Genomic DNA, 24,423 nt, shown 5'->3' with positions numbered 1-24,423 from the left:
CATTGTGCAATATGTCAGACGGCCGTGACTGCCTTGTGGCGCTGAGAACTTTATCCCTTTCACCGTTTACACTCGAGTCCGGTGCAGAGCGGGTCAGCCTGCGCCTCTTCACAGGGATGTTAACTTAACGAGCTGTCACAGCAGGTCAGACAGAGTCCAGAGTGGGAGGGAGGGGAAAATATGTAGATTCGCAGATGAGAAGTGCTTTCTACTTGCCTGTGAACAGATGTTGGAGGGCTGGTGGTGTAAAGGGAGTGTTGGAGCAGACACGTTGAGACAGGGGGGGTTGTGGCTATGAGAACCCTGAGGGGAAGAGTCAAGTATTTAAAGGCCGTAGAAGTGGAGAGTTTATAAAAGCATGTGGTCAGATTCTCTTTTTTATTTTTGACCAGCTCTAATAATAGCAGCACCTCTCACACACAGAAATAACCGCCTGTGGAGAAGACTGTACCACATTTCCACATGGCAGAGACAGCTAGCTGAAGGAGGCAGGCAGCCATGGCAGTGGCCCAGATTGACTTGACAGTGCAGCAAAGCAGGATGCCTGCCCTGACCGCTTCCTCCACATATGGCGGATATTCATCTCTGGGGTGCTCCCAAATAAAGAGCAGAAATGTAGTATAACATTATCACCATATGACAGCACTGTGCACCAACTGAGAGGGGCAGTGTGAAGAGCTGGCAGGCAACCAAGGGCCTTCATTCAGTGGGTTTATACTGCCCTCTTCTGCATATTCTTAGTTAATGCACTACGGGGAAAAATATTCCTACTCCACTGCCAGATTTGATCCCTCTTATTTCATCTTTATTGAACCAGGCAGAGCTTATTTTTGAAATGTACATTTATAAGACATAACCATTTTATAACCATGCAAAACAACTTATAACAAGGCTTATAAAGTGTCGTCAGTTACTCTGCTGCCCCCTCTGTTTTTGGAGCTACCTTCAAATTCGTGCATATATTTTACAAATCTTTATCAGACATTGTTCCTTTTCAGAAATAATTTATAACCTTTCATCATCCATTAGTACAGCACCGTTTTCTATGTGTCTTTATAACTGGCAAAGGTTATGGTAGTTGAATTATGAATGTGCTTATAATGCATTATAGACATAGCCGTCATAGAAAGTACGCTGTAAAAAGCCGCCTTGGGGGAATGGATATCAAAGATGTTTCCTGTTATTTCTGTGGCCTTAAAATCTGGTAATCTGATATGTGCTGTTAACCCTCTTTCTGTCTCGATCTCAGGGCCAGGCAGACCTGCTGAAGCACGCTAAGAGCGAGGCACTGGACACTCTGCGTCAGATCCACTGTGCAGCTCAGTCCTGTGGTCTCAGTAAGAACGGAGCATCTTCCCCCCAGCTCCAACACCATCCGCACCACCAGCCGCAGCAGGTCCAGATACAGCACCAGCCTCCGGCTAAGCCCTACCCACAACCCCCACCACTGCATCAGTCCCAAACTCAGCCCATATCCCACACCGCACCTCAGGCTTATCTCCATCCCCTTCCCCAACAAAACCCCCAGCTGCCAGCTGTCCCTCTGGTTCAAACTGTTTCAAAACCACCTGCGTATCCTCAACCCCCACCCATACCCCAGTTTCAGTTCCAGAGCCAGCAGCAGAGGGCAGCAGGACCTCTGGACACCCTCCCCGAGAAAGAGACGGTCTGCGAGGATCCTGTGGGATCCTGCTGACCCGCAGCCTGTGCCCACAGAGAATCAGACCCAAAGAGAGACAGAGAGAGCGAGGTAGACATGGAGAAACAGCAGGGTGTAGACAAAAAGCAAGAGGCCAGTATAGAAAGGGAGATGGAGGAGGTGGCCGAGAGGATTAAAGAGATGATGATGCTGAGGAAGGCTCGACGCGTTAGAAGTGAAACACAAGTCTGAAAGGAGCAAACAAAGAGAGACCTCACACTTCAGTTACACATTTCTAAACAGGTAGAAAACTGGAAAAGATGATGTTTACTTTTCTCGCGGATATGGAAGATAATCTTCCATCTGAGCCAAGAAGTTTAGGTCTCCTCTGTTTTCTCTCTTGTGAAAAAAGGTTAACATCTGTTAACAGACTTGTGGTGTGTGCTTCTGCATAGCAGCAGTCGGATCAGTGAGTTAGATATGTCTCTCTCTGGGCAGTGCTAGTTACATGCCCCTCCACTATGTACTCTAGCTCTGTGGGTACAGGCTTTACCTCACATTGGCATTTTCTGCCACATATTGCCTTTTGGTTTCCAGAGACTCCTCGGCATGTCTTTGAGCTTTTATTTCGTCATGCTCACACTCTTCCTCCCACATTTTTAGCATAACGTTAAGTACAAACCCCTCACTCCTTTTGACGAAGAGGAGGCCATTTTCATTTTAGAGCAGCTCGACCAGGCTGAGCTCTGTAGGAGTCACAGACGACCATTTCAGCACAAACCAGGGAGCTGTAGAGATAAAGTAGAAAAAACAAACTGCAGCTTTGTGTGTTCAGTCACATCGACGCACTTCTCGCACCCTTCACCGGTGTCACCCTCCATCGAGCCCCACACATCTCCAGTGTCATTCCTTAGGATATAAGTTCTCCGGCATTCCTGGACTCTCCCCCCAAAGGGTCTCCTCGTCTCCTCCCCAGGGGTTGTGTGTGTGACGTTACGTGACTTGGTGTTTCGGCCCCCAGGGTGGAGCTAGCCCACGTCCGAAAGTGGCGGAGCTCACCAGCCAATCACAAATGTTATATTTGACCCTGCCTGTTAGAGGTCAAAAGGTCAACAGGAACATGGTACTGCTGTCAATAAAACCACAAAATAAAATGAATATAGATGTAAACTGTATGTAAAATGTAAAAGGAACATATATTGCTATAATAATTCTTGCGGACACGGACATTAATGATTGCTATTATAATAATTGTTGTTAGTTCTATTGATATTCAGATTCTTTTTTAACATTAACTTCCACATATACAGTGATTTGACACCTGTTGTTCTGTGGTGCCGATCAGGACAACCAGTGCATGTGGGACTGGAATGAGGGATTACGGGTTAGCGCCACAAACACGAGGGTCAAACAACAACCTGACATGTGTTTCACTGCAAAGTGAGTGTGGATTCTGTAAAAGCTCCTTTAAGTGGCCCATTAAAACTGGCTTCATTGTTTATCCTGTCTCCTCTCATTCATTCCTCTTTAATGTCTTCTACAAGGAAGTGAAATATGCCGGTTTAGTAATTTCAGCAGTTTATCAATCAGCACGTGGAGTGACATTTTGCTGGAAATGCTTTAAGTAACGCAGGGTTCACAGAATGGCTTTGTCGATTGCATTCAAACAGACGTCACAGGCTCTTTAGAGCATTTTGAAAGCAGCTGTCACGGTGAATCCCAAGCAATCAATAAAGCCTTTCAAAAGCTTTATTGATTCCTTTTGACGCACTGCAATGCACTGTTAATTCTGCTGATCCAAAATTCTTTTGTTACGAAGAAACAAGAAGTAAACCATTTATCATATCATGCATGAGTTTGTCTTTTTAGAGCAATGCTCCCTGTTGTCCATAAGATGGCAACAGATATTAACTAAGTGGCTGCGAGGAAGAAGGGACGAAAAACAACAATCTGAAAGTCAATAAATGCTTTCAAAGGATTTTTGTTATCCTGCTGTGTTGACTAATGAGAGAGGCAGTTTATAAAGCAGACAGTAGAACAAGAATGTTGCTAAATGAGCCTACTCTAAGTTTTGGGTACCATGGATTCATCAACACCGCTCACGTCACCAGCACACAGTTTTTATAGGAGCAAGAAAAACACACAAAACTGCTCTTCGTGTGTCAATATGATGCCTCTTGTCTGAGAGGAAAAAACCTCTCGAACCTCATTAGCATGGCTTTTGAAATACATGTAGCTTTACAAACTAAGAAAGGGCATCTGGGCTTTCTCTTTATCTATATTATAGAGCTCATAGGACACATTAGCTAATTAACTTGTGTCCCTCACCACTCATTACAATGGTATGTCCTCGTAGACCTTTGGCATGCGGCCACAAAGAAATACCTGCAGTTCGTCAAAGGTCCAGAGAAGTGCCTAGGAGATGATCCACGTCAGGAGACTAATTAATGGCAAGGAGCTCGACATCAGCCCTTTAAATGAGCAAGAGAGTTATTGGCTGTGTGTTGTGTTTGTGGTTGGCCCTTAATGACGTCCACGTCGTGTGGACATCACAGATCGATATAAAAGACACTCGTCATTTTCCCTGGGACATCAGAAGATCAGATGACTCCACTTCACACCGGCCAGAAGATGATGTGGTTCCCCGCCAATTTCCAGAAAGCTACTGGGATGGACTCGTCTAACAGGGTGAGACAGCTTGAGTTTGATTTTTTTTTATTTTGACATTGCAAATTCACAGTTTTAAAAGTTGTGTAAGGGGGGTTATTCCTGTAGGAGCTTGTTTGTGACCATGTCTTTCTACTTCTATACACATTTTTCCTTCACACTTTCACATTCTTTTGACCTCATCAAGACAGAGGTAGCGGAGGTATTTTGATGAATTTGTCGTGTTAGTATATATCAAAAGATGTCAAAGGTGTCGCTTTATGTTGAAAAGTGGTGGGGACAAAAAACATTTTAGAGGTTTCTTCAACATATGTGATTTTAGACATCGTAATAAGGGAATTGTATGATGTCAGAGTAGATAATCACAACAGGAAACTTTTAGCATATTTGCAACTAATTAGGCTCTTAAAAAACTGATGGGGACAAAATTGGTTATTTCAGAAGGAGTTGGGGACATGTCCCCAGTGTAAATGACATGTATGCGTGACATTGTTTCACCATGTAAGGAAAATCCTAAGAAGCATCCTCACACGATGAAACCACAGTACCACAGAAACCTTTTCTCCGTCCCAGGGGTCAATCTCACCTTGGACATTTAAAGAAGTTTGAAAACTTTCCGAGGCAGGCATCAGGCATTTTATTCAATGACTTTAAACTGTATCTCACCTGGTTCAAGGGCTGCAAATTATTTTTGTCCTTGTGTATCCATTTCTATAAACATAAACAAAGATAATCATTTTTATTCAGGTTGCTTAGCCATCATTAAAACCAAATGCACATGATTTTCATTTAACAAAATAAAATGCATTTTATTGGTTTGGGATGGTTTTGTTTATGTAATACCACTATGACTAGAGATTAAGGTATTAGCATGTAAATGTCAGTGTGAGATTAATAGAGATTAAGTGATGATTCATGTCCTTTATGCTTGGATCAATAATTGTGTGCAGTACCATTACCCTAACAGCTGGTCCTGGAGAGACTCAAGATCGGGATTTAATTATGTTTCTAAATATAAATGAGCATCATAATATTAGAAATTCAGTTGTTAATATTTCTTGTTCTCAGGAGTTTGTCTCTCCATCCTTGATTCAGGCTTTTGTATCAATCGATCAATAAGATGTGCTCAGCAACTTGTAACACATGTGTAAAACATACATATTAAATAATATCGACATTTCAAAGACATGCAGATAAATAACTGTTCAGATCATCATCTTGTATCAGTATAAACTCATCTCTTTTGCCCAGCAGAAAGTCCTGGTGCTGGTGCTGATGTTGCTGCTGTCTCACCTGGCATGTGATGCTCACAGCATGTCTGAGTGCTGCAGACAACCAGCCCGCTCCTGTCGCCTCTATGTGTTGCTGTGTCGCTCCGGCAGCAAGACCTCAGGGGGACCGCTGACTGGAGATGCCTCCGCCGGCATCCTCACTCTGGGTAAACGCAGAGACGAAGAAGATCGCTTGCAGAGCCGACTCCACCAGCTCCTCCATGGCTCCAACCAGGCAGCAGGGATCCTGACTATGGGGAAGAGGACTGAAGAGAGGGCTGCACAGCAGTACATGGACTGGATGGCTCAGTCAGGAACAACCATTACAACGCCTGTTTTGAGCTAAATACTTTAGTTAATTTATAAAATGTAAATTTGATTTCATGTAGAAACAATTTTGTGATTTTCTTTGAATAGTGCCTTTTTGAATGTGGTGCATTTGCAGATAACATTATGAAGATGTGAAATATTGTACATATATGGAGAAGACATGGTGTGGTGCAATAAAAAATGTAAAGCTGACAACATATCTCTGGGCTTGCATTTGTTTGAGTTGGGGTATTGGGCTGTAAAGGTGTAGCACTTTTTTTTCCGAAGTAAAAGGGAGAATTTAAAGTGAATAAAAGATCTGACCCCCCTCCACTCCCCGATAAACTGGTGCAGTTACATTGAATCAAAGCCCAGCATCTCAACTCACACTTGAAAGCGGATCACAGTGTGGGAGTGAAGAAGACCACAAGATGGTGCTGATATGATTAAAAAGTGAGGAAGGTAGTGATGTGGAGGATCAAGATGATAAACTATCTATATTCAATTGTTCTACTACAATTTCTGTTTCAATTGTTCTCACCTTTGGACACATTTGGATTACGCCCGAGGAGCTGCTCGGGGCCATTTTGTGTTTTGTGTCTCTTTTTTCCAGGTGTTTCTTTACATTTTAAAACGAGTCCCCATCTATTTCATCTGTTTAGGAGAATGCTGCAACACTGTTTTGCAGTGAAGCTCCAGAAATGTTTTTTTTTTACTAGAAAACTACAAATATCGGATGTTATCAGATTTCTTTTCCACCATTTGTTAACTGACTTGACCCAAAGTCCCACTCCTCGTTACGTAGCACTGACCTTTGCTGTGTGAAGTCTTTCTTTGACGAGAAGGTGCTTTATGATGCTGAATGATGCTTTTGGGTTTTCTGTTCACATTCTAAAATAATCAACAACTTCAGTGCTTACTGTCACTTCCTGGGCCTCTTGGGCCAACAGTAAGCTATGCAAACACATACAGAATAGGCTACATGATACTCACATTGACAAATCTTTTGTTTTTTTATTCTTGAGGACATTTTATTGTTTTGTTGCTCCTGTGAGAACAGAAATCATTTTATCTTACACAGTCCAGATTGTAACTGCCGTGCATACAAATAAAGGGGAGCCAGATTGTTTTCCACAGCTGTCTGCCTGCGTTCTCAGTTTTGAGGCACCTGAAGCTCATTTGATACACTGCGGAGCGCTCAGCAAAATGTTTTATTGTGGTTATTTTACCATAATAATTAGTTTAATGCTCATGTTGGCCTTAAAAGTGCATTTCATCTGCCGAAATGCCTCTTGTGTATCAGTATATAACTGAAACGTCTTTTTGCAAACAGTCCAAACTAAAATAACTTATGATATGAAAGCTATCATTGGTTTTAATAGGTCCTTCATGGATATGATTATAATGAGCTTTGCATTAATGAAATGTCAGGTCTCAGTGGGTGTGTGATTGTGCACAGCAGCTTCACTCGTCCGTATGGAAACTCGAGGAAAGGGGAAGTTATGAAGGATGCTACACAAAGACGTGTGTTTTTGTTTAGAAATGCCATCAGTATCTTTGTGTGTATACATGTAAGCTTACACCGCAGCTGTGTGTGTGTGTGTGTGTGTGTGTGGGTGTTTATTTATGCACAGTATAGGTAGCAAAGGAAATGTGAAATACATATGGGGATTCAGACAGCCAGCTGATAGATCCTCCAAGCTGCTGACAACATCAAGCTTAGCAGTCGAGGAACTTTTGTGTCCTTGAGACAGACCGTGAATCATCATCCTGTTCTGCTCTTTTTTAAACCTGACCTCTGACCTCCATATGTCCATAAAGGAGCATGATTCATCTTTACATAAAAGTCTAACAAAAAGAAAATCCAAAGCAGGCGACACATAACAAGGCTCTCTTTTTTGTGTTTCTCAGTATTTACATTGTACAGGATGAGCTCTTTGTGTACAACAGTTTAATGGTCTACAATTTGAGCAACAGAACAGAGCAGCATGTCCAGGTTTAGAAATGATGGAGAGGTGGAGAGAAAGAGAAAGGGAGAGCAGATGGAGAAAGAAAGAAAGAGATGCCTAATAACTTCTCTGGGGAGCGAGAAGTAGGAGGATGCAGGTTTTATATGAGAAAGAGAGAGAAGGTAAGAGAGATAACTAACAAACACACAATGTGCAGGAAAGCGGGATGGTTCAGGCTCTTCTTTGAGAGACAGAGGGAGGGAGGGAGAGAGAGAGGCAGGGGACTCTGATATGGCACTAACCATGGTGAGGGGAGTCAGACCGACTGAAGGGAAGCCGAGGCTTCACTGTGATACTGGAGCAGTGCTGAGAGCACAGGGATGCGCAACTGAAGCTGAAATCTTCACACTGAGGGAGAAGCTTTAGAGCGCTGCAACACCTCCGAGCTCTCTGCTGTAGATTTCTGTAGGGCGCAAGTAGGTGGTTTCCTTTCGACAGCATAGAGCAGAAAACAACCAGGACTTCTTTAGAAAATTGTGGAGTTACAGCGTGAGGAGAGGGGCCGTGGTTTTCTTTCCGATCCTCTTTGGGGAGTCAACTGATGGAAACTGTTGTCTGAGAGTCCGCAGCCTTCTCTTAATCCGGTACAAGATGCCTGTGATGAAGGGCCTCCTCGCCCCACAGAACACCTTCTTGGAGACCATCGCAAACCACTTCGATGGCACTCGTAAGTATATTATGGAGAGGAGATTTTCATTCATTTCTCTCTACAGTTTTTGTTTCTTGGGAGTGCTTTTAAGAATTGTCAAAGAAAATAATTATTACACTGCACGTGTCACTTGGCAGTATTCTTGGACTACAATTTAAATGTAGTTTTTGGGAAAGAAAAACATTCAGTAAATCCTTTTCGGTTGTGCACACATTTTGTTCTTTTGGCGAACTGTATCGTGAAAATAGTGCAGTCATTGTGTTTCATACTTCTCCTTCAGAGATTCACATTATTCAATTAAAATCAAGATTCCAGCCAATAAATGAATCTCAGTTGTGAAGCTGCAGCTCCACCAGCCAAGCCTACTGCAGCTTTTAGGATTTTAGCCTTTGGCATTTATGTAACCCACTTTAGGATTGTGACTGGCACTAAAAAACACTGCTGTCAACAAGTGTGTCCATCAGTAGTGAGGTCCAGTTATAAGATTATTATGTGACAGTGAACCAGAACTAGAAATTGAGACGGACAGTTCTGTCTAGGATGATACAGAGGAACTGAAGAGCCACTTGTTGAGCCATAGTGCTGCTTATTAGGATGTTCCACTGTTGAGATCTGTGTGGGGTTTTTTTCTGCATTCAAGGTCTTTCTATAAAATGAGCCAACAAAGAAATGTCAATAGTATTCTTCAGCAATATGAAAAGCTGTAGAGCTTACTGTTTTTTGTCTTTGTCTGTCGTTTCAAATTGAAAAAAAGGAATGAAAATGTATCCACACACTTACCTGAGTATGCTTTCAGCAGGTTTACAATGTTTCTCACGTATTTTTCTTACATATTAAACTTTTTATGGTTCTTTTTTTGTGGACTATCGCAAAATGTGCTGGTATATATCTGATATCGATTTTTGCTTCGTACATCCTTTTGGTGTTTTTGTGCTAAGGTGTTATGGTCGCAGGAGAGGTGCAACAAAATGCAAGGTCCAAACGAAGCAACGGAGGTGTTGATATTTTGTTGAAAATTGGCTTGTACTGTTGCTGCTGAAAATAGACGTCCCAATCAGCATCAGATCTCTTTCAGTAGTGTCACTCATTTATTAAATATGTGACTCCAGAAAGAAAAATGACAGAATTGTACTAAATACTATGACTAAAAAACTAATTAAACACTGTGCAACCACAAGAAATGTAAAGGTCCGATTTGTAAGATAGCCGATTGCTGAGAACTGACAAGACAAGACAAGACAAGATAGGATAAGATAAGACAAGATAAGACTTTATTGATCCCTCAACGGGGGAATTTGCCTGTTACAGCAGCTCAAGCAGATGGAATAAAACAGTGATTCAATGAGAGATAATAAATGAAAAAAACAAGATAAAATAGAATAATAGAAAAATGGGCTAAAAATATTAATAAGAAAGATAAGTACACTTCTATCACATGCAGATATGACCAAGAATGACAATTCCACAGATATTGTACTAAAAATAATAATATGTAAGATTTTGTATAGGAAAAAAAAGCACAGCAGGACTTTCAATATCATCACAAATGTGTTGCCAACATCACATTATTTCCCTGTTTGGAGTCTCCAAAGTGTGCAAAGCTTGCTGCATTTGATGTAGCAGATGCACTTGGATACGCACTTGGAGACCTCACACACAGGAACTATGTTAGTCTGTGCTATTGGGATATTAAAATTGAGCCTAACAGGAAGGACTGTTCATGACTGCTGGTTTAAGGTTTGTTCTACCAGCCCAAGTTAGTTAGTGCTCATTATGCCTCAGATGTAGAAAGTCTTCAGCAGGCACTGGACAGCTCTTTCCAGAACACGATGGAAGGTGTGAGAGTGTATTTACGGGTCAGACCTCGCATGTAATTTACAACTTAACAAATTCAGTGTGATGACACTCTCTCCGTCTGACAAACAGATCGTCCGTTCCCTCCGTGAGACACACACACACACATCGTATGCACGTACACACTGGCAGTTTCTCAATCTTAGCTGCCACTGTGTGCGGATTGACCGAGCAGCTGAGTGGGAGGTGAAGGGGCCAACTGACAAAGAGATGGCTGCAGAGCCGAGCACTATTCAATCAAAGAACTGCCTTGAATCTCACTCAGTTTGAATTGAAAGCCTTTTCTGTGTGAGGACATCTTTGTGTGAAGGAGAAGCTGATAACTGCAGAGCCCGAAAGTCTATTTCAATTCACGTCTCAGTGCAGAAGAAAACACTGTAATACAAATGTGTGGTGCAATTGTGGAGTGAAACAGGGTTCAGGGGAATGCAGCGTGACCCTGTGTGAGCAGGGCAATTAATTAAAATGAATTATGTATTTAGTCAAAAGCCATTCAAGTATCATCAGAGGTCTTACACAGTCAGTACAGTACCAGTAACAGAGAGCTGTAGCTTTTTTCCCCTCCTTGTCGACAGTCTCTTCTGCTAATTGCATAGGTAGGTGTTGGGATTGTATTTCTCTCCTCCTCATAAGTGCTGTCATGGATAATTAGTGATGAGAATCACTGCACTTGAGTGACTGCAGTTTAAGTGAAAGGAAACATTAGGAGCACGCCCAGCAGAATTGGAAATGTAACAATGATAAAAAAATGATTCGCTTGACTAAGAAATTACAGTTCTTTTGTTGCATAATCAATCGCAACATGCACTGATTTTCTATCTACGCTTGGATATGAGCATTTACTGACAAGAAATCACTGATGCACAGTTCTCTGGCCAGCAGGCTGCGATGGCTGTCAGTTCTTCTGAATAATACGAAGCCATAGAAACAGGCTGAGGGAGAGGAAAGATGTGGCGGAAAGACTTTATTTTAGAGACAGGACCTGACAACTGGCGGTAACGGATCCCACCGAGTGTGCCTCTGCTCCTGCAGGCGACAGCTGAGAGACAAGAATCTGACTAATTTGCACAATATTGATAATTGGCATGTGCAGGTGATCAGGTAATTGGAGAAAATCTGCACCTCAGTTTTAGCCATTTCATCTTCGTCGTCGTCATTCAGGTTGTTAGCACTTTAGCAATCAGAGTCATTCAGGTCTGCTAAATGCAGAATGAAGTATGAATCAGAGTGAGGATAATACTGCACACACTTTACTGGCTACATCTGAGATCCAGAGGGCACGGTGTCTTGGTAACCCCCCCCTCGATGCAAATTGCAGGGTTGCCATATGTTTTATTTTTTCCTACACAGATTGCTATGGCAACACAAGCATAGATACAGTAGATAATAATTTAGGTTCTTGCTGGATTTAGTGCACACTTATCGGGCAGAAAATAATCACACATCACTAAACGCATGTCTTTTTTTTCCTCTGGAACAAACACTTGTCGACGGCCCCTCAATGCTGTGAATATTTCTTTGTATAAACATCACAAATAAGGATCATCAGGTGAATCTATAACTGCATGCATCTGAATAAAGTGGCATTATCAGTGTGTGTTTAACGCTCTGAGGTTTAAGGGAGGAAACAAATGATCAGTCTCATTAAAACTGGCTCAGTGCAGGTGCTCGGTGTTGTCTTTTGCAGCTCTGTCATCACTATACTGTAGTGTTCTTGCCGCATAGTCAAACAAAGATGGTTATTTGAAATTTAATCCACCTGCATCCAGAGAGCAACTGAATGAAATTGAAAGAAGACACCGTTCAGTTGGCTCTGTCTAAATATTGAAGGGATATAGGGCTGTGTGCAGACTAATGAAAGCCATGTCTTTACGATAAACCCCAGTGCATGACCCCGTATCATTTATTTTACACAAATCATTCTGCATCTTGTGAAAAATGGATTAACTCAGCCCATTTTACTGTCTGATAACTAAAGAGACAAACAGCATCTTGCAGCTGAACTTCAGCGCTTTGTCGAATTGCAGATTCATGATTATTTTCTTCTGCCTCACCGCCCACACTTAATGCCCTGAAATGACCTTCCAGCAGTTAGTAACAATGTTAATGGAGATTTTTTTTTTTTTTCAAACAAGGTTTTTTTGTTTCTTCTCTGTTTTAAGTGATTTTACAAAGCTCTTCGTGTCCTCCATTATTTCTCTGGCATTAAAGCATCCCTGACACACAGAAGCAGTCTGTCTCTTGCCTAGTGGGAGCAAGTACTGTTATGTAATATCTGAATGTTAAAGTTTTGGTTAAAATATGCTTCTAAGCTTTGTTAGAAGGTTCATGTGGTTTACTGTGTGTAACCTACTGCAGAAAGAAGGAACCACTCTGCGGTATAAATAACAGCTTTTCACTTAAATATGAGCAAATGTCGATTTATCAGCAAGAGGCAACATAATTCAAACTAGCTAACTGACATGAGTGCGGCCGGAGGCGCAATCTGGTGTAATGCTGTTCCTCAAGATCCAAAGTTAATTATTGATCACTATCTTAAGAAAACAAAGTTTGAAAAAGCTGATTTGTGGGTCAGTGGTTAAGGTTAAGGTAACGGTTATGGGCAAGTCTCCAGGGAATGAACATGAATCTATATAAAGTCCCCAAAAGTGAAGGGGTTAGGGTTATGCCTAACCCTTACCCTAACCCATGAATCAACATTTGAATATGTGTGTTTGTGTGTGTGTGTGTGTGTGGCTGTGTAAATACTAAATCAATTGCACAACCAGTGGCAGGATGCGACCACGCTCCACATGCTAATTAAGGGCTAAAGCCTCGCTGGTCTCCCATGGAGCCAGCTGGGACCCTGCATATATCCTTCAGACTTCATACACACCAGCAGCTTACTTCAAAGCCCTCTCTGATGTAGACTAGACTATTTCAGGGCTCTGAGCTGAGAGCAAATAGAAAGTCTCAGATAAAGAAAAAAAAACAGTTGTTTATCTCTTTTGGTGCCTCAACAAATGAATCAAATCTGGAGAGGTAAGGAAAGAGAAAAGTCAACCAAAGAGCCTGGCCGCCTCCTCTGAGCGTTACACTCTCAGAGCTGCTGTCTGTGCAGTTTGAAAACCACAAAATATTCCCTGTTGTTCCATTATTTCTCCAGGTCACACGGCAGCTTTACCTCCAACTTTTTTTATTTCCCTCGCAGACAGTAACTTCCTCCTGGGAAATGCTCAGGGTCGTTATGGCCACCCCATCGTGTACTGCTCCGACGGGTTTTGTGAGCTGACCGGCTTCGTTCGGAATGAGGTGATGCAGAAAACGTGTACCTGCGGCTTCCTCCACGGAGCCGAAACCAGTGAGAGTGTAATCCAACAGGTGGACAAAGCCCTGGAGGGCCAGCAGGAGTACCAGGGAGAGGTCTGCTTCTATAGGAAAAATGGTAAGGATTGTCTTCATGTGATCACGCAGATCTTGATTCAGATGTAAGCGTAATACTTTGTCCAATATCTGCAGGAAATCCATTTTGGTGCCTCCTGGATATCGTGCCAATTAAAAATGAGAAAGGTGAGGTGGTGCTGTTCCTCTTATCCTTCAAAGACATCAGTGAATCATACGGGAAGAGCCACCACTACAGCCAAGGAGACGGTGAGGCCTGGCTGTTATTTGTCCTACTTCAGTTTCATCTTCAAAATGTCGTGCCACACATTCGTTTACAAAGACCGGAGGCTAAGACGGGATCTGCCTTTAATTCTGTGAGTGTAATTATTTTTGCTCACAGGTATGTCAGAAACTGCTCATCAGAGCAGGAAAAGCCATCGATCGCACTTTTCCCAAGCCCGAGCGAGGGGGAGGACTATTCTGCAACAGATGACCAACCTGTTTTCCAAGAGGGGCAAGAGAAAACTGGCCGATGTGAGTGTAAAACCCCTGCTGAATAAATGATATATATAAATATGTTTAAATCAATTCAAGTCTATTCGAAATGTGTGGAAAATCTCATGTTTACGATGATGATGGCAGCGGATGATTATAATCAGGCTTCCTGGCTAACCGTTCTCTCGTGCTGAGCTAATAACTGCATGTGAGCACCACCTCAGTAGGCACTGAAGAAAATCACATTCTTTGTCCTTTTTCATTATTTTTTTAAAATTTGGTTTCATTTATCCAAAGAATTCATTGTACGCCAGCGTTCAAGGTTCAGGCCCAGCATCAGATTAGTACATTTGTAATATTAGTGTCCTCTCTCCTCAATTGCTCACGTTGCTCTCAGGATCCTTTATGTGACTTTTATGTGTGCTGCCTTTTCAGAGTGTGTTCCAGAAACCGTCTCTACCTGAGTACAAGGTTGCGGCCGTGAAGAAGTCACGTTTCATCCTGCTTCACTACAGCATCTCCAAGGCCCTCTGGGACTGGCTTATTCTGCTGGCGACCTTTTACGTCGCCGTCGCCGTGCCCTACGACATCTGCTTTGTCAGTCCTGACGAGGGCAGCGACCATCACTCGTTTGTCAGTCGCAGCACTATAGGCAGTGACATAGCAGTGGAGATGCTCTTCATTCTTGGTATGATGTATTTGTATTTGATTAAAGGGACAGTTCGACCCAAAATCAAAAATATATTTTGGCGCTTCCAGCCCTGCAAGCCAAGCGCTACAGCTACAGCTAAGAGGAAAAATATGCATTTTTGATTTTTGGGGTGCTGCCCTTTTAATACACGTTATCATAAAATGTTTGTAGTCGTGTCATTTTGCACTTTTTGACCTTGCAAAAAACAACAACATTATTTTCAATGATAAAAAAGGAATTTGAACACCAACTTGTAAACAACTTCAGTGAACAAAAGGCTGCCTCTAGATAGTAGGCGATTGTATTCTTCTGTCAGTCAGATAATTAGTAGTTTGTACCCATATAATTTTAAAGTAACATCTCCTACAATGATTGCAGGCTGCACACCAGCAGACCTGACCTTTATGGTGAAGCATCTTGAGTGGCGTTATGAAGAGACAACAATGTTCACTTTAAATTAAGAGCAAATATAGTTTTTCCAAGTGCAGCTGCAGCTGTTTCCCTGGCGATGGCTTAAACATAACCACACCTCCCACCTTTCCTCGCCCACGCAGCGTGTCTCTGTTGCCCCAGGTTACCGATCATAATTAGATTTCTCTCACTTTGTCCCACTTTCCCTCCGAAGGAAGTGTGATAGCACATCTGTCATGAGGCTGACTTCCTCACACTCAACAGGTTTGTCTGGGGACAGACAGTGACACTCGTGCTCAAAATTAACTCACCTGGTTTCACAGGCTGCCTCTGTGTGAAAGTAAATTATTTTTAGGGCAAGTTTCAATGAAGAGCGGAGGCTTCGTGATGGATGCTTGTTCCTGAACCAGTTTCATTTCAGTTCACGTACACGCTCCATCCAATCTCAATGTCTTTGCAAGTGAAGGTTACATGCAATGCCAGGGAAATATTAAACAATTTCAGGAATATGTTGGATAAATTGCTAACGTCGTTATTCCTGGCTGCAATTTAGTGTGTTTCTAATGCTCAGTGAAGTGCTAGAAAGAGTTTTTTCCTCAAAATAAAAGTCTTACAATATTAAAAAATACTTTCAGATACTTTTATTTGGCCTCCAATATCAATAGGAGGGTTTTTAAAACGTATGTTTTTCAATATTCACTTCCTTAAAGGTGCAATATGTAGGGATAATAATAAACAGAATGTGAATAAATGGCAGTTTTGACATTATGATGATGTGTTGGAGAGATATCTACTGAAGTTAGTACGCTAACCAGCTAGCCCCAACCCGTCGCAGTCCAAAGATCCTGTGCTAGTGTTGGAAACACTTAAACCCCCCTGATCCCCAAGCTCCTGGTCTGAGTCACTAGCTACACGGCTAACTGAGCTAACTAGATAAGGCAGCAGTTAGCGGTTACTCTGACAGGTAGCCAGTTCTTAGATATTACACCTTTAATAGCTACTGCAGCTATTAATGTAAAATCAGGAAACTATATGAGGCGTATTACAATTTATACTTCTTACTTATTTGTTACTCTTTTCCCAGTTGAGCTGCAAATTAATCACCTATTTTATAATTCTGAAGATAATTAATTTCTGTATCAGTTATTATAATTAGTCTGAGTAAACTCCCCAGTTTCAATCATGCTTTTTCTTTTTTCTTTTTATGTATTATTTCTGTTTTGTGACGAATTTCCGTTGCTCCTGCTCCTTTTCAGACATCATCCTGAATTTCCGCACCACCTACGTCAGTCAGTCAGGTCAGGTGGTGTACGACGCCCGATCCATTTACCTCCATTACTGCACCACCTGGTTCTTTGTGGATCTGATCGCAGCTTTGCCGTTTGACCTTCTCTACGCTTTCAACATCACAGTGGTAAGATTACTGTTTACTTAGAGTTCACTAAGCACTCAAGGTCTTTCACTTTCCTGGCCAACTTTAAGACCAGCCAATGTTTTAGTCGTGTTATGTCCTCAGAGCATCAGACTGGAGATGATTATCCCTCCACATTCAACCACTTCACTGAGCATCCTTGTTTGCCCGCTCGCTTCAGTTTTATCCTCCAGATGAACACTAGTACTTCTCATGGATTAGACTTACTTTGCCACAGGCCTCAGCTGACTCACAAAGACATCTCTCTAACGCCGGCCTTGGTTTGTTGAATCTAGCGCTCGTTAAAAACTTTCCTTCTTCTAAATTCAGAACAAGTGCTTCTCAATAGAGACAATTGAATCAAAAGACAAAAAGAGGGCCACAGGTTTTACAGATAAATCCATCTAAATATAATATTATATAACACCAAACCCACAAGTTTGAATGTTCTGCTGATCTTTTCTAGACCTCGCTGGTGCACCTGTTGAAGACGGTTCGGCTTCTACGTCTGCTGCGCCTGTTACAGAAACTGGACCGCTACTCCCAGTACAGCGCTGTGGTCCTGACCCTGCTCATGTCTGTGTTTGCTCTGCTGGCTCACTGGATGGCTTGTGTCTGGTACGTCATCGGACGCAAGGAGATCGAAAGCAGTGACCCCGTAACCTGGGACATAGGTGAGCACCGCTGAATCAAGAGTATAATGTTCATCCTCACTCATTAAGCTGTCCTGTGGCATTTTTTATAGTCTCTCACTGCAATCCCAAAGGGCCAGGACTGTGGGTCATGCTTGAATGCCTGAATGCTTCAGCATCCTTTCAACCTCTAGCTCGTCTCCTCTCAGTACAGAGGAAGTCTAGTTCACAGCGTAATTCCATTATATCACCAGTAATGAATTATATCAGTCTACATTATATCACCCATTACCCATTATATCACTTGCCAAAGGAGAAAGGGTCGTCCATTGAGGCGGACACAAAGAAAAAATAAAATCAATGATTAGTCACCTTAGACACCCACATCACTCTTACACAACCATCATCTAACCTCGTTCCCCAGGCTGGCTTCAGGAGCTGGGAAAGCGTCTGGAGACCCCGTACATCAACAGCACCATGGGGGGGCCCTCCATGCCCAGCGCCTACATTGCGTCCCTCTACTTCACCCTCAGCAGTCTCACCAGCGTTGGATTTGGCAACGTGTGTGCCAACACAGATGCTGAGAAAATCTTCTCCATCTGCATTATGCTCATGGGTGGTGAGTTTATTGTGGTTCACAGAAAACTCCCAGAATTTTGAGAAATGATCTGAGGATATCACAATCTTACTCGCTCTCCCACCTCCAGCCCTGATGCACGCAGTGGTCTTTGGTAACGTGACAGCCATCATCCAGCGCATGTACTCGCGCCGCTCCCTCTACCACACCCGGATGAAGGATCTCAAGGATTTCATCCGTGTGCATCGGCTACCTCAGCAGCTGAAGCAGAGGATGCTGGAGTACTTTCAGGCCACTTGGTCAGTCAACAACGGCATCAACGCCAACGAGGTGGGTGAGGAATCACAGATTTTGAAGTGTTCTCCTGGCTCAGTTTGGCTGTGATACCTCTGAATATTTTTTATTTTTATATATATATAAAAACTTTTTCTGTTAGGTGAATCTCCTTTCAATAAGTGACTTTACAGTATGTGATTTGTCCAGTGTGTGGGCTGCAGAAATATCTTTTTTTGTGCAGAAAAGTACAGACTGTGTGGGTGCTAGATCCTACATTCATAAATGTCATCCTAAAAATGTGGGTCACCTCAAACTCTCTGGAGTCTCATTCTATTTCCTTAAGTAGACGTCACATTGTTGCAAATAGATCTTCAGTAACAATGCCAGGACCGATCTAGGAGAAGTTCCCTGTAATTACAAGAGTAGGAGTTGAAATAGAGAGAATGCTCATTAACACCCTCACCACCACCATCTGTAGATAATTAATTCGCTGTTGAAGGTAACAGACATAGCTGCTGGTTTCTGAGAGCGTGGTGGCTTTAACACCTCGTGTCTGTTTTTACTGAGCAGCTTGGCACATCATGTGAGTGCATCGACCTGTGAAACCGCAATCTCTACTTTGTTCTGGTCTTGTATTTAGCAGCAGTGGGTATTAAAGTATTAAAATGATCCTTTAGGCTGTAAAAGTGGCAGTAACTCAAGGAAAAATGTCTACTTCCGAGGAGAAGTCTTGAGAATTAAAATCTTCTGTCTTTAAGTACTTTAAAGGAGCGCCAAGTGATTTTTTTCTTTCCTTAATTAGGGAAACATGAGTGTCTCACTGTTTTTCCAGGCACCTGATGTATTTACATCCCTCCTAACTACAATATCTGAAACTTCAACACATCCTCATAAGCTAAACGACTGAATAGGTGAACTCCAATGACTGTCACAACGTACCAGCTACAAGCATACCGGACCTGGGACCTTTGTCGTACAGTTGCAATTGGTTAGCTTTAGGGAAACGTTGCGGTTTGGCTTAAAACGTGTGTGGACTGAACAACCGACACTATGAGCTGAAAAGTAGCTTAAATTCCTGCACCATGTTTTTAACAGATGTCTCTCAGCCATGTTTTTTAACAATCTGTCATACATCAGTTTGACAGCACAGATGCTGCAGTATTTTCCTCCTACTAAAACTGCATTGATTGTATTGTATTGTACTATTGTATTGTGTATAGGCTATACATGCTATTAAAATGCTTCTGAGCGCATACATGTAGCAGTACTGACCAGATCCAGGCAGATGACTCAGGCTGTTGCTGTTGTCCCAACTGACATGCTGCTTTTTCAATGCGGGCAGTGTGTTTTACTCAATAAGTGACATTTTCACATTTCGTTAAACTAAAAGTATTCCCTAACAGTGCTTAGATATGGATACAGTGTTTAAAATCACAATCAAATCATGACAGCAGCCCTCAGTCACTAAGATGTTCTGCTGCTTTTTTAAGTTTTAAAACTGCTGCTCTAAATCAGTAAAAAGAGACAATACTATGACTCAGAGAGGTGAGGGCAGATTCATTTCTCTATCAAATGTATTTCAGTGGTGAAGACTTATTTTTTTCTTGACCTCTCTCTTAGCTCCTGCATGACTTCCCAGATGAACTGCGGGCTGACATCGCCATGCACCTTAACAAAGACATCCTGCAGCTGCCAGTGTTTGAGCGAGCCAGCAGAGGGTGTCTGCGCTCCCTCTCCCTGCACATCAAGACATCCTTCTGTGCGCCAGGGGAATACCTTATACGTCATGGAGATGCTCTACAGGCAAACTATTTTGTCTGCTCGGGTTCCCTGGAGGTTCTTAAAGATGGCATGGTCCAGGCCATCCTTGGTCAGTGTGCTACAAATAGGAAACATTTCCTTACTTTCAGCTGTTGCACACCTTGTTGTAACTCCTCTGTTTTAACTGAAACCCCCCACAGGCAAAGGTGATCTTATTGGAGCTGACCTCCCGGATCATGGCCAGGTGATCAAGACAAATGCAGATGTGAAGGCGCTGACCTACTGTGACTTGCAGTACATCAGTGTGAGGGCCTTGAGGGAGGTCCTCGAGCTGTACCCAGAGTACGGCAGCCGGTTCAGCTCCGACATCCATCACAACCTCACCTATAACTTGAGAGAGGGCAGTGAAGCTGATGTAAGACATTTGCTCTCACAGACACACAGAAATTAAATTATCCTGCTCATTAGCAGCAACATACCTTCACTTCGCCACCAAATATAGAATATGTGTGTAATCTCTTGTTCATTTCGGCTTCAATATCTCCAGGGAGTGAAGAAGTTCCCATGGTGCTCCAGGCTGTCTCAGGTATGTGTGTTCCCTGAGGTGATTACATATCACTTTCAGCACAATCTGTATTTACATCATAGGGAATTAGTCGCTTTTCTGAAACTGGTTTTGTAAATGTGCCAGTATTCATATGGATAGGCTTCCCTGCATTCATTAATTCAGGTTTAAGGAAGGCCAGAGAGGCAAGTGAGGGCGGGAAAAAAAATCAGTTTCCTTTTTTTTTTAAATCTGTAAAAAGTTTTGGATGGTGTATTTTTTTATTTCTTTTGCCAGGATCATTTTTTTTAAGTGCATTTTTTAATCTGTAAAAGTTTTGGCATGTGTTTGTAATAACATTTTGGCCACAGGAGGCTGAAGTGCACTTTGACCCCTTGTTCTAAATAAGACTAAAAGCATTTATCTTTTTTTCCAGGAGTTTAATTTTTTCCATGCACACTAAAAACAAGGTACCTACTGTATGTTGTGTGTTGTCAAGCCATGTTAGATTACTGACATGTCTTCTGTTTAGTGTGCAGGGAGTATTACAAAATATATTTTTTAGAAAACTGATCTTGACCAAATCAAAAATAAACCTTTACAGTCAGAAGAAAAGAAAACCTTCAAAAAATAATCCTGGCAAAACTTTTTTTCCACCTGACCCTTGCCTCTCAGGGCTTCTGTATTTCCCCAAATCAAAGAAAAACATCTTTTTCCATTACCTCCTCAGGCTCATGCTTCTATGGACCATAAACTACCCTTTATAATCGAGGCAGATGATGAAGAAAATGGAGAAGACATGAGACACTCTCAGCAGAGGAGAGTGCCTCTGTTACACGGAGTGGGCAGCCCTGTTCGCCAGCCGTGCCTCAGCACCCTGATAGGAGAGGAGTTCCGCCACATCAACGCGCTCCGCCTCTGTCGATCACCTGTTCAGGACGGTCAAGGATGCAGCCCCTCTCCTCATCCATTCGCCAATGAGGAGCAGTGTCTGTCTCCTTTACCCAGGCTCCCCAGTGACCCAGGTTTCAATCATCGGCCTGCCAGATTACTCATGCCATCCTTACCTTGTGTCAGTCCCCTGAACCTCAGCCCCAGGTAAGCTGTTCATCCTGCTTTACCCTAAATATGATGCAGAATCTGTTTGCGTCTATTTAAAAATTATGTAACACTGATTTGTGTCTCTTCTAGGGTCGTGGATGGAATTGAGGACAACAGTCAAGCATTTCAATTTAATGTAGAGCAGAGCGAGACAAAGACTAATGTAACAGGTAAAGTCCCTCTGAGCGGTACAGTGGATGATTGTGAACTACATTGGATTGGGAACAGCAAACATCTTGATTAAAAACCCTTTTCAGGAACAAGTGCTGAACTCTAAGTCATGCAAGGTTGAAAAAGCATAGGAAAATATCAGATTTGTGACACTTTTATACATTTATTTCTCTATATTCAACCGTATTTCCTTATGTTTCATCCTTTTTCAGATCGGTTCCAGGTGAATGCTAACCTGCTTCTGGAGACGGAGGAAGTGAGACAGAACATCAGCAAACTGAACAAAGAGGTACGGTCAATATTAGATCCAACATAGTAATATTAAAATGGGAAATAGGGTTAAATGAACTTGTGAACATGAACATGCCAGTACTCCAATTTTTAGTGTGGTCTTTAAATATGTAATATGTTTGATTTCTGCCTACCTTTGTTATATATTATGTTGAGTTCTGTACTTATATGAGCCCAGCGGTAAGGGTACGTTTCAAAAACATTATCCACGTCGAGTCACGTCAGATAGATTTGTATCAGGAATTGTGGTAGTTTAATGGTGTGGTCACCACCAGCGAGGCAAGTTTGACCACAGGCTCATTTATCTTTTATTCACCCCAGGAACAAGCCACCTCAGTAACAAAATACTAAGATTTACTACAGATGTTTGGTATTAGGCGTCCTGCAACAAGGTCGTATGAGAGGTGTACGTGGGTGTGTGTGTGTTGATGGTTGTGTGGCGGCAGGAGCCATCCCGTCTGTTAAAAATTAACAAATCATTAAAACAAAGTTTTTCCTTCCAGGTGAACAACTTGAACCAAGAAGTATCCAACCTGGCCAAGGAGCTTCACAACATAATGCATTTCCTGCCGTCTCATATGGCCATGCTCCATTATACGCCTCCTGTCTCCTCATATACCTATACCTCGCCAATGGCTCCAAGTCCTAGTGTGACTGCTTCCAGCAACTGGCAGCCCCATGTCCCTTTAAACATCGCCACGGGGCTGCACCTCCATCATGAAGCAATCAGCCACCCTGCCAGAAATGTGTGGGGCTGCAGTGGGATGTCCGCCCAGGGTAGAAGTCCCACCTTGCTGCGCTCTTCAAGCCCGATGTCATCCTGCTTACACCTGTGCTGCTCTGACAGAGAAGGAGCCGCACCCCACAGGTTGCAGAGCCCTTGTGGCACCTTCCAAACCTCAAGAACAACTCCAAACTCTCCCTACATGACCCACCCGCATGCTCAAGGAGGTCCGTCCCTCCTGGCCCGCAGCTCTGCCTTTAGCAGCTTCCCAGGGATTTGTCAGACCCCACAGGTGGCTTACAATGCATCTATTCCCACGATGAGCAACTCTCACTCTCTATGCTCCACAGTCAATTCTGGGTACTCCCTTCCATCCCTGAGTGTTCAAACCAACTCGGATCCCACACATCAGACCAGCTCCCAAACACCCATCCACTCCTCCGTCACTCCCGTTGGCCAGCCGCAGTATCACACCACCTTCAGCTCTCTCAACTCTACTGGAGTCCACATGTCAGTGTGCACAGGGCACAATCAGAGCCAGCAGGGCTCCATCAGTGGTCCCAGGCTGAACGACCCTGTAGGATCCAGCCCTCTCCACCACACACAGGACCCTGCATGTTCTCTGCTGGGGCAGGTGACGGACAGAGACCGTAGAGCTTCACTGTATCATGAGACGACGGACAATATCGAATTTCTTGGTATGAGCAGCAGCACTTTAACTGTAGAAGTTCAGCCACCTCTCTTGGACATGGAGGAAACACAGATCCTGCACTGATGACCTCAGTATCTTGTTGTGTTACTCTATGATAGTGATGACTTTGTACCTTTAAAGACTTTCAGTGTAGTTTCCACCAAATAAAATGCGCAATCTTCTGCAGAAACCCTATCACCACCACTGAATAAAACTTCAATTTGTAGATTGCTTACTGGTCTGCAGAGATTGTAAAAGGGCCAGTGCATTAATATCCACCAAGACGTGCACCAGTCACTCTCTCTTAAGCATTTAATATTTGGATCATTTGGATATTTATAAAAACAAACAGTTGTTTGTTATCAGATAGACTACAAGGCTTTAGCAAGACAAGGGAGATTCCTTGCAGAAACCGTTATACCAGCTCAGTATGACCAGGCTTGAGATGCAAAGTTATGAGTTACGGGTATGCAGCGCCACTCAGTGGTGAGAGTCAGGTGGAACAGCAAACGGCTCATCATACACTTTCAGAGGAGCAAACTTGAATATGATACTTGTGAATATTCACCTACAACTGTACAGTTATTGATGGTTTTATTTGAATTTTATTTTTTTTACATTTGTATCGCAGCTATCAAAAAAACACGTGAGCACTCACCAGATGGAGGACGAGGCATTGCCACATTGTGCGTTGACAATATTTTGAGTTTTAAAGTGTTTTTCTTTTCATTTCGTTTGTGGAGGAAACACTTACAGAATAATCATGAAGTCATTCATAGTCCATCATATACTTCATACAGCACTCCTTCACAATGCACCTCCAGAACTGCTGCAGTGAGTACACACAGTAACATAATGGAGATGGCAGCATGGTAAGAGGCCTGTG

General features: G+C 42.7%; 3 protein-coding genes across 3 annotated transcripts in view; all 3 read left to right on the top strand.

Annotated features, from left to right (window-relative positions):
* The window catches only part of LOC311267424 (inactive phospholipase C-like protein 2), a 65,352-nt gene extending 62,214 nt beyond the window's left edge, over positions 1–3,138 (top strand). Inside the window, exon 6 of the mRNA XM_084370494.1 lies at positions 1,250–3,138. Coding sequence (XP_084226620.1) covers positions 1,250–1,696 — 447 coding nt within the window. The 3' untranslated portion in view covers positions 1,697–3,138. The remainder of the gene's footprint in view (positions 1–1,249) is intronic.
* Positions 3,139–4,243: 1,105 nt separating this feature from the next.
* hcrt (hypocretin (orexin) neuropeptide precursor) lies at positions 4,244–6,056 on the top strand (the record flags this gene model as incomplete). The annotated part of the gene is made up of 2 exons (XM_084371059.1): positions 4,244–4,327; positions 5,561–6,056. The coding sequence occupies 2 exons, from the start codon at positions 4,244–4,246 to the stop codon at positions 5,921–5,923; spliced, it is 447 nt and encodes a 148-aa protein (XP_084227185.1). The 3' UTR covers positions 5,924–6,056.
* A 2,106-nt stretch (positions 6,057–8,162) lies between these two features.
* Positions 8,163–23,629, top strand: kcnh4a (potassium voltage-gated channel, subfamily H (eag-related), member 4a). Its single transcript, XM_084371709.1, has 16 exons — positions 8,163–8,562; positions 13,589–13,822; positions 13,897–14,028; positions 14,162–14,295; positions 14,692–14,944; positions 16,615–16,772; positions 17,236–17,443; positions 17,826–18,020; positions 18,109–18,308; positions 19,875–20,124; positions 20,216–20,430; positions 20,563–20,601; positions 21,290–21,657; positions 21,751–21,830; positions 22,044–22,120; positions 22,626–23,629. Exons 1-16 carry the CDS (start codon positions 8,487–8,489, stop codon positions 23,619–23,621), a joined length of 3,615 nt encoding a protein of 1,204 aa, XP_084227835.1. The 5' UTR covers positions 8,163–8,486; the 3' UTR covers positions 23,622–23,629.
* Positions 23,630–24,423: the final 794 nt, after the last annotated feature.

The sequence above is a fragment of the Pagrus pagrus genome (assembly GCF_965226575.1).
Source record: "Pagrus pagrus genome assembly, chromosome: 13".
NCBI classification, from domain to species: domain Eukaryota; kingdom Metazoa; phylum Chordata; class Actinopteri; order Spariformes; family Sparidae; genus Pagrus; species Pagrus pagrus.
The sequence above is the reverse complement of the archived record's forward strand: the minus strand, read 5'-3'. Positions and strand labels throughout refer to the sequence as shown.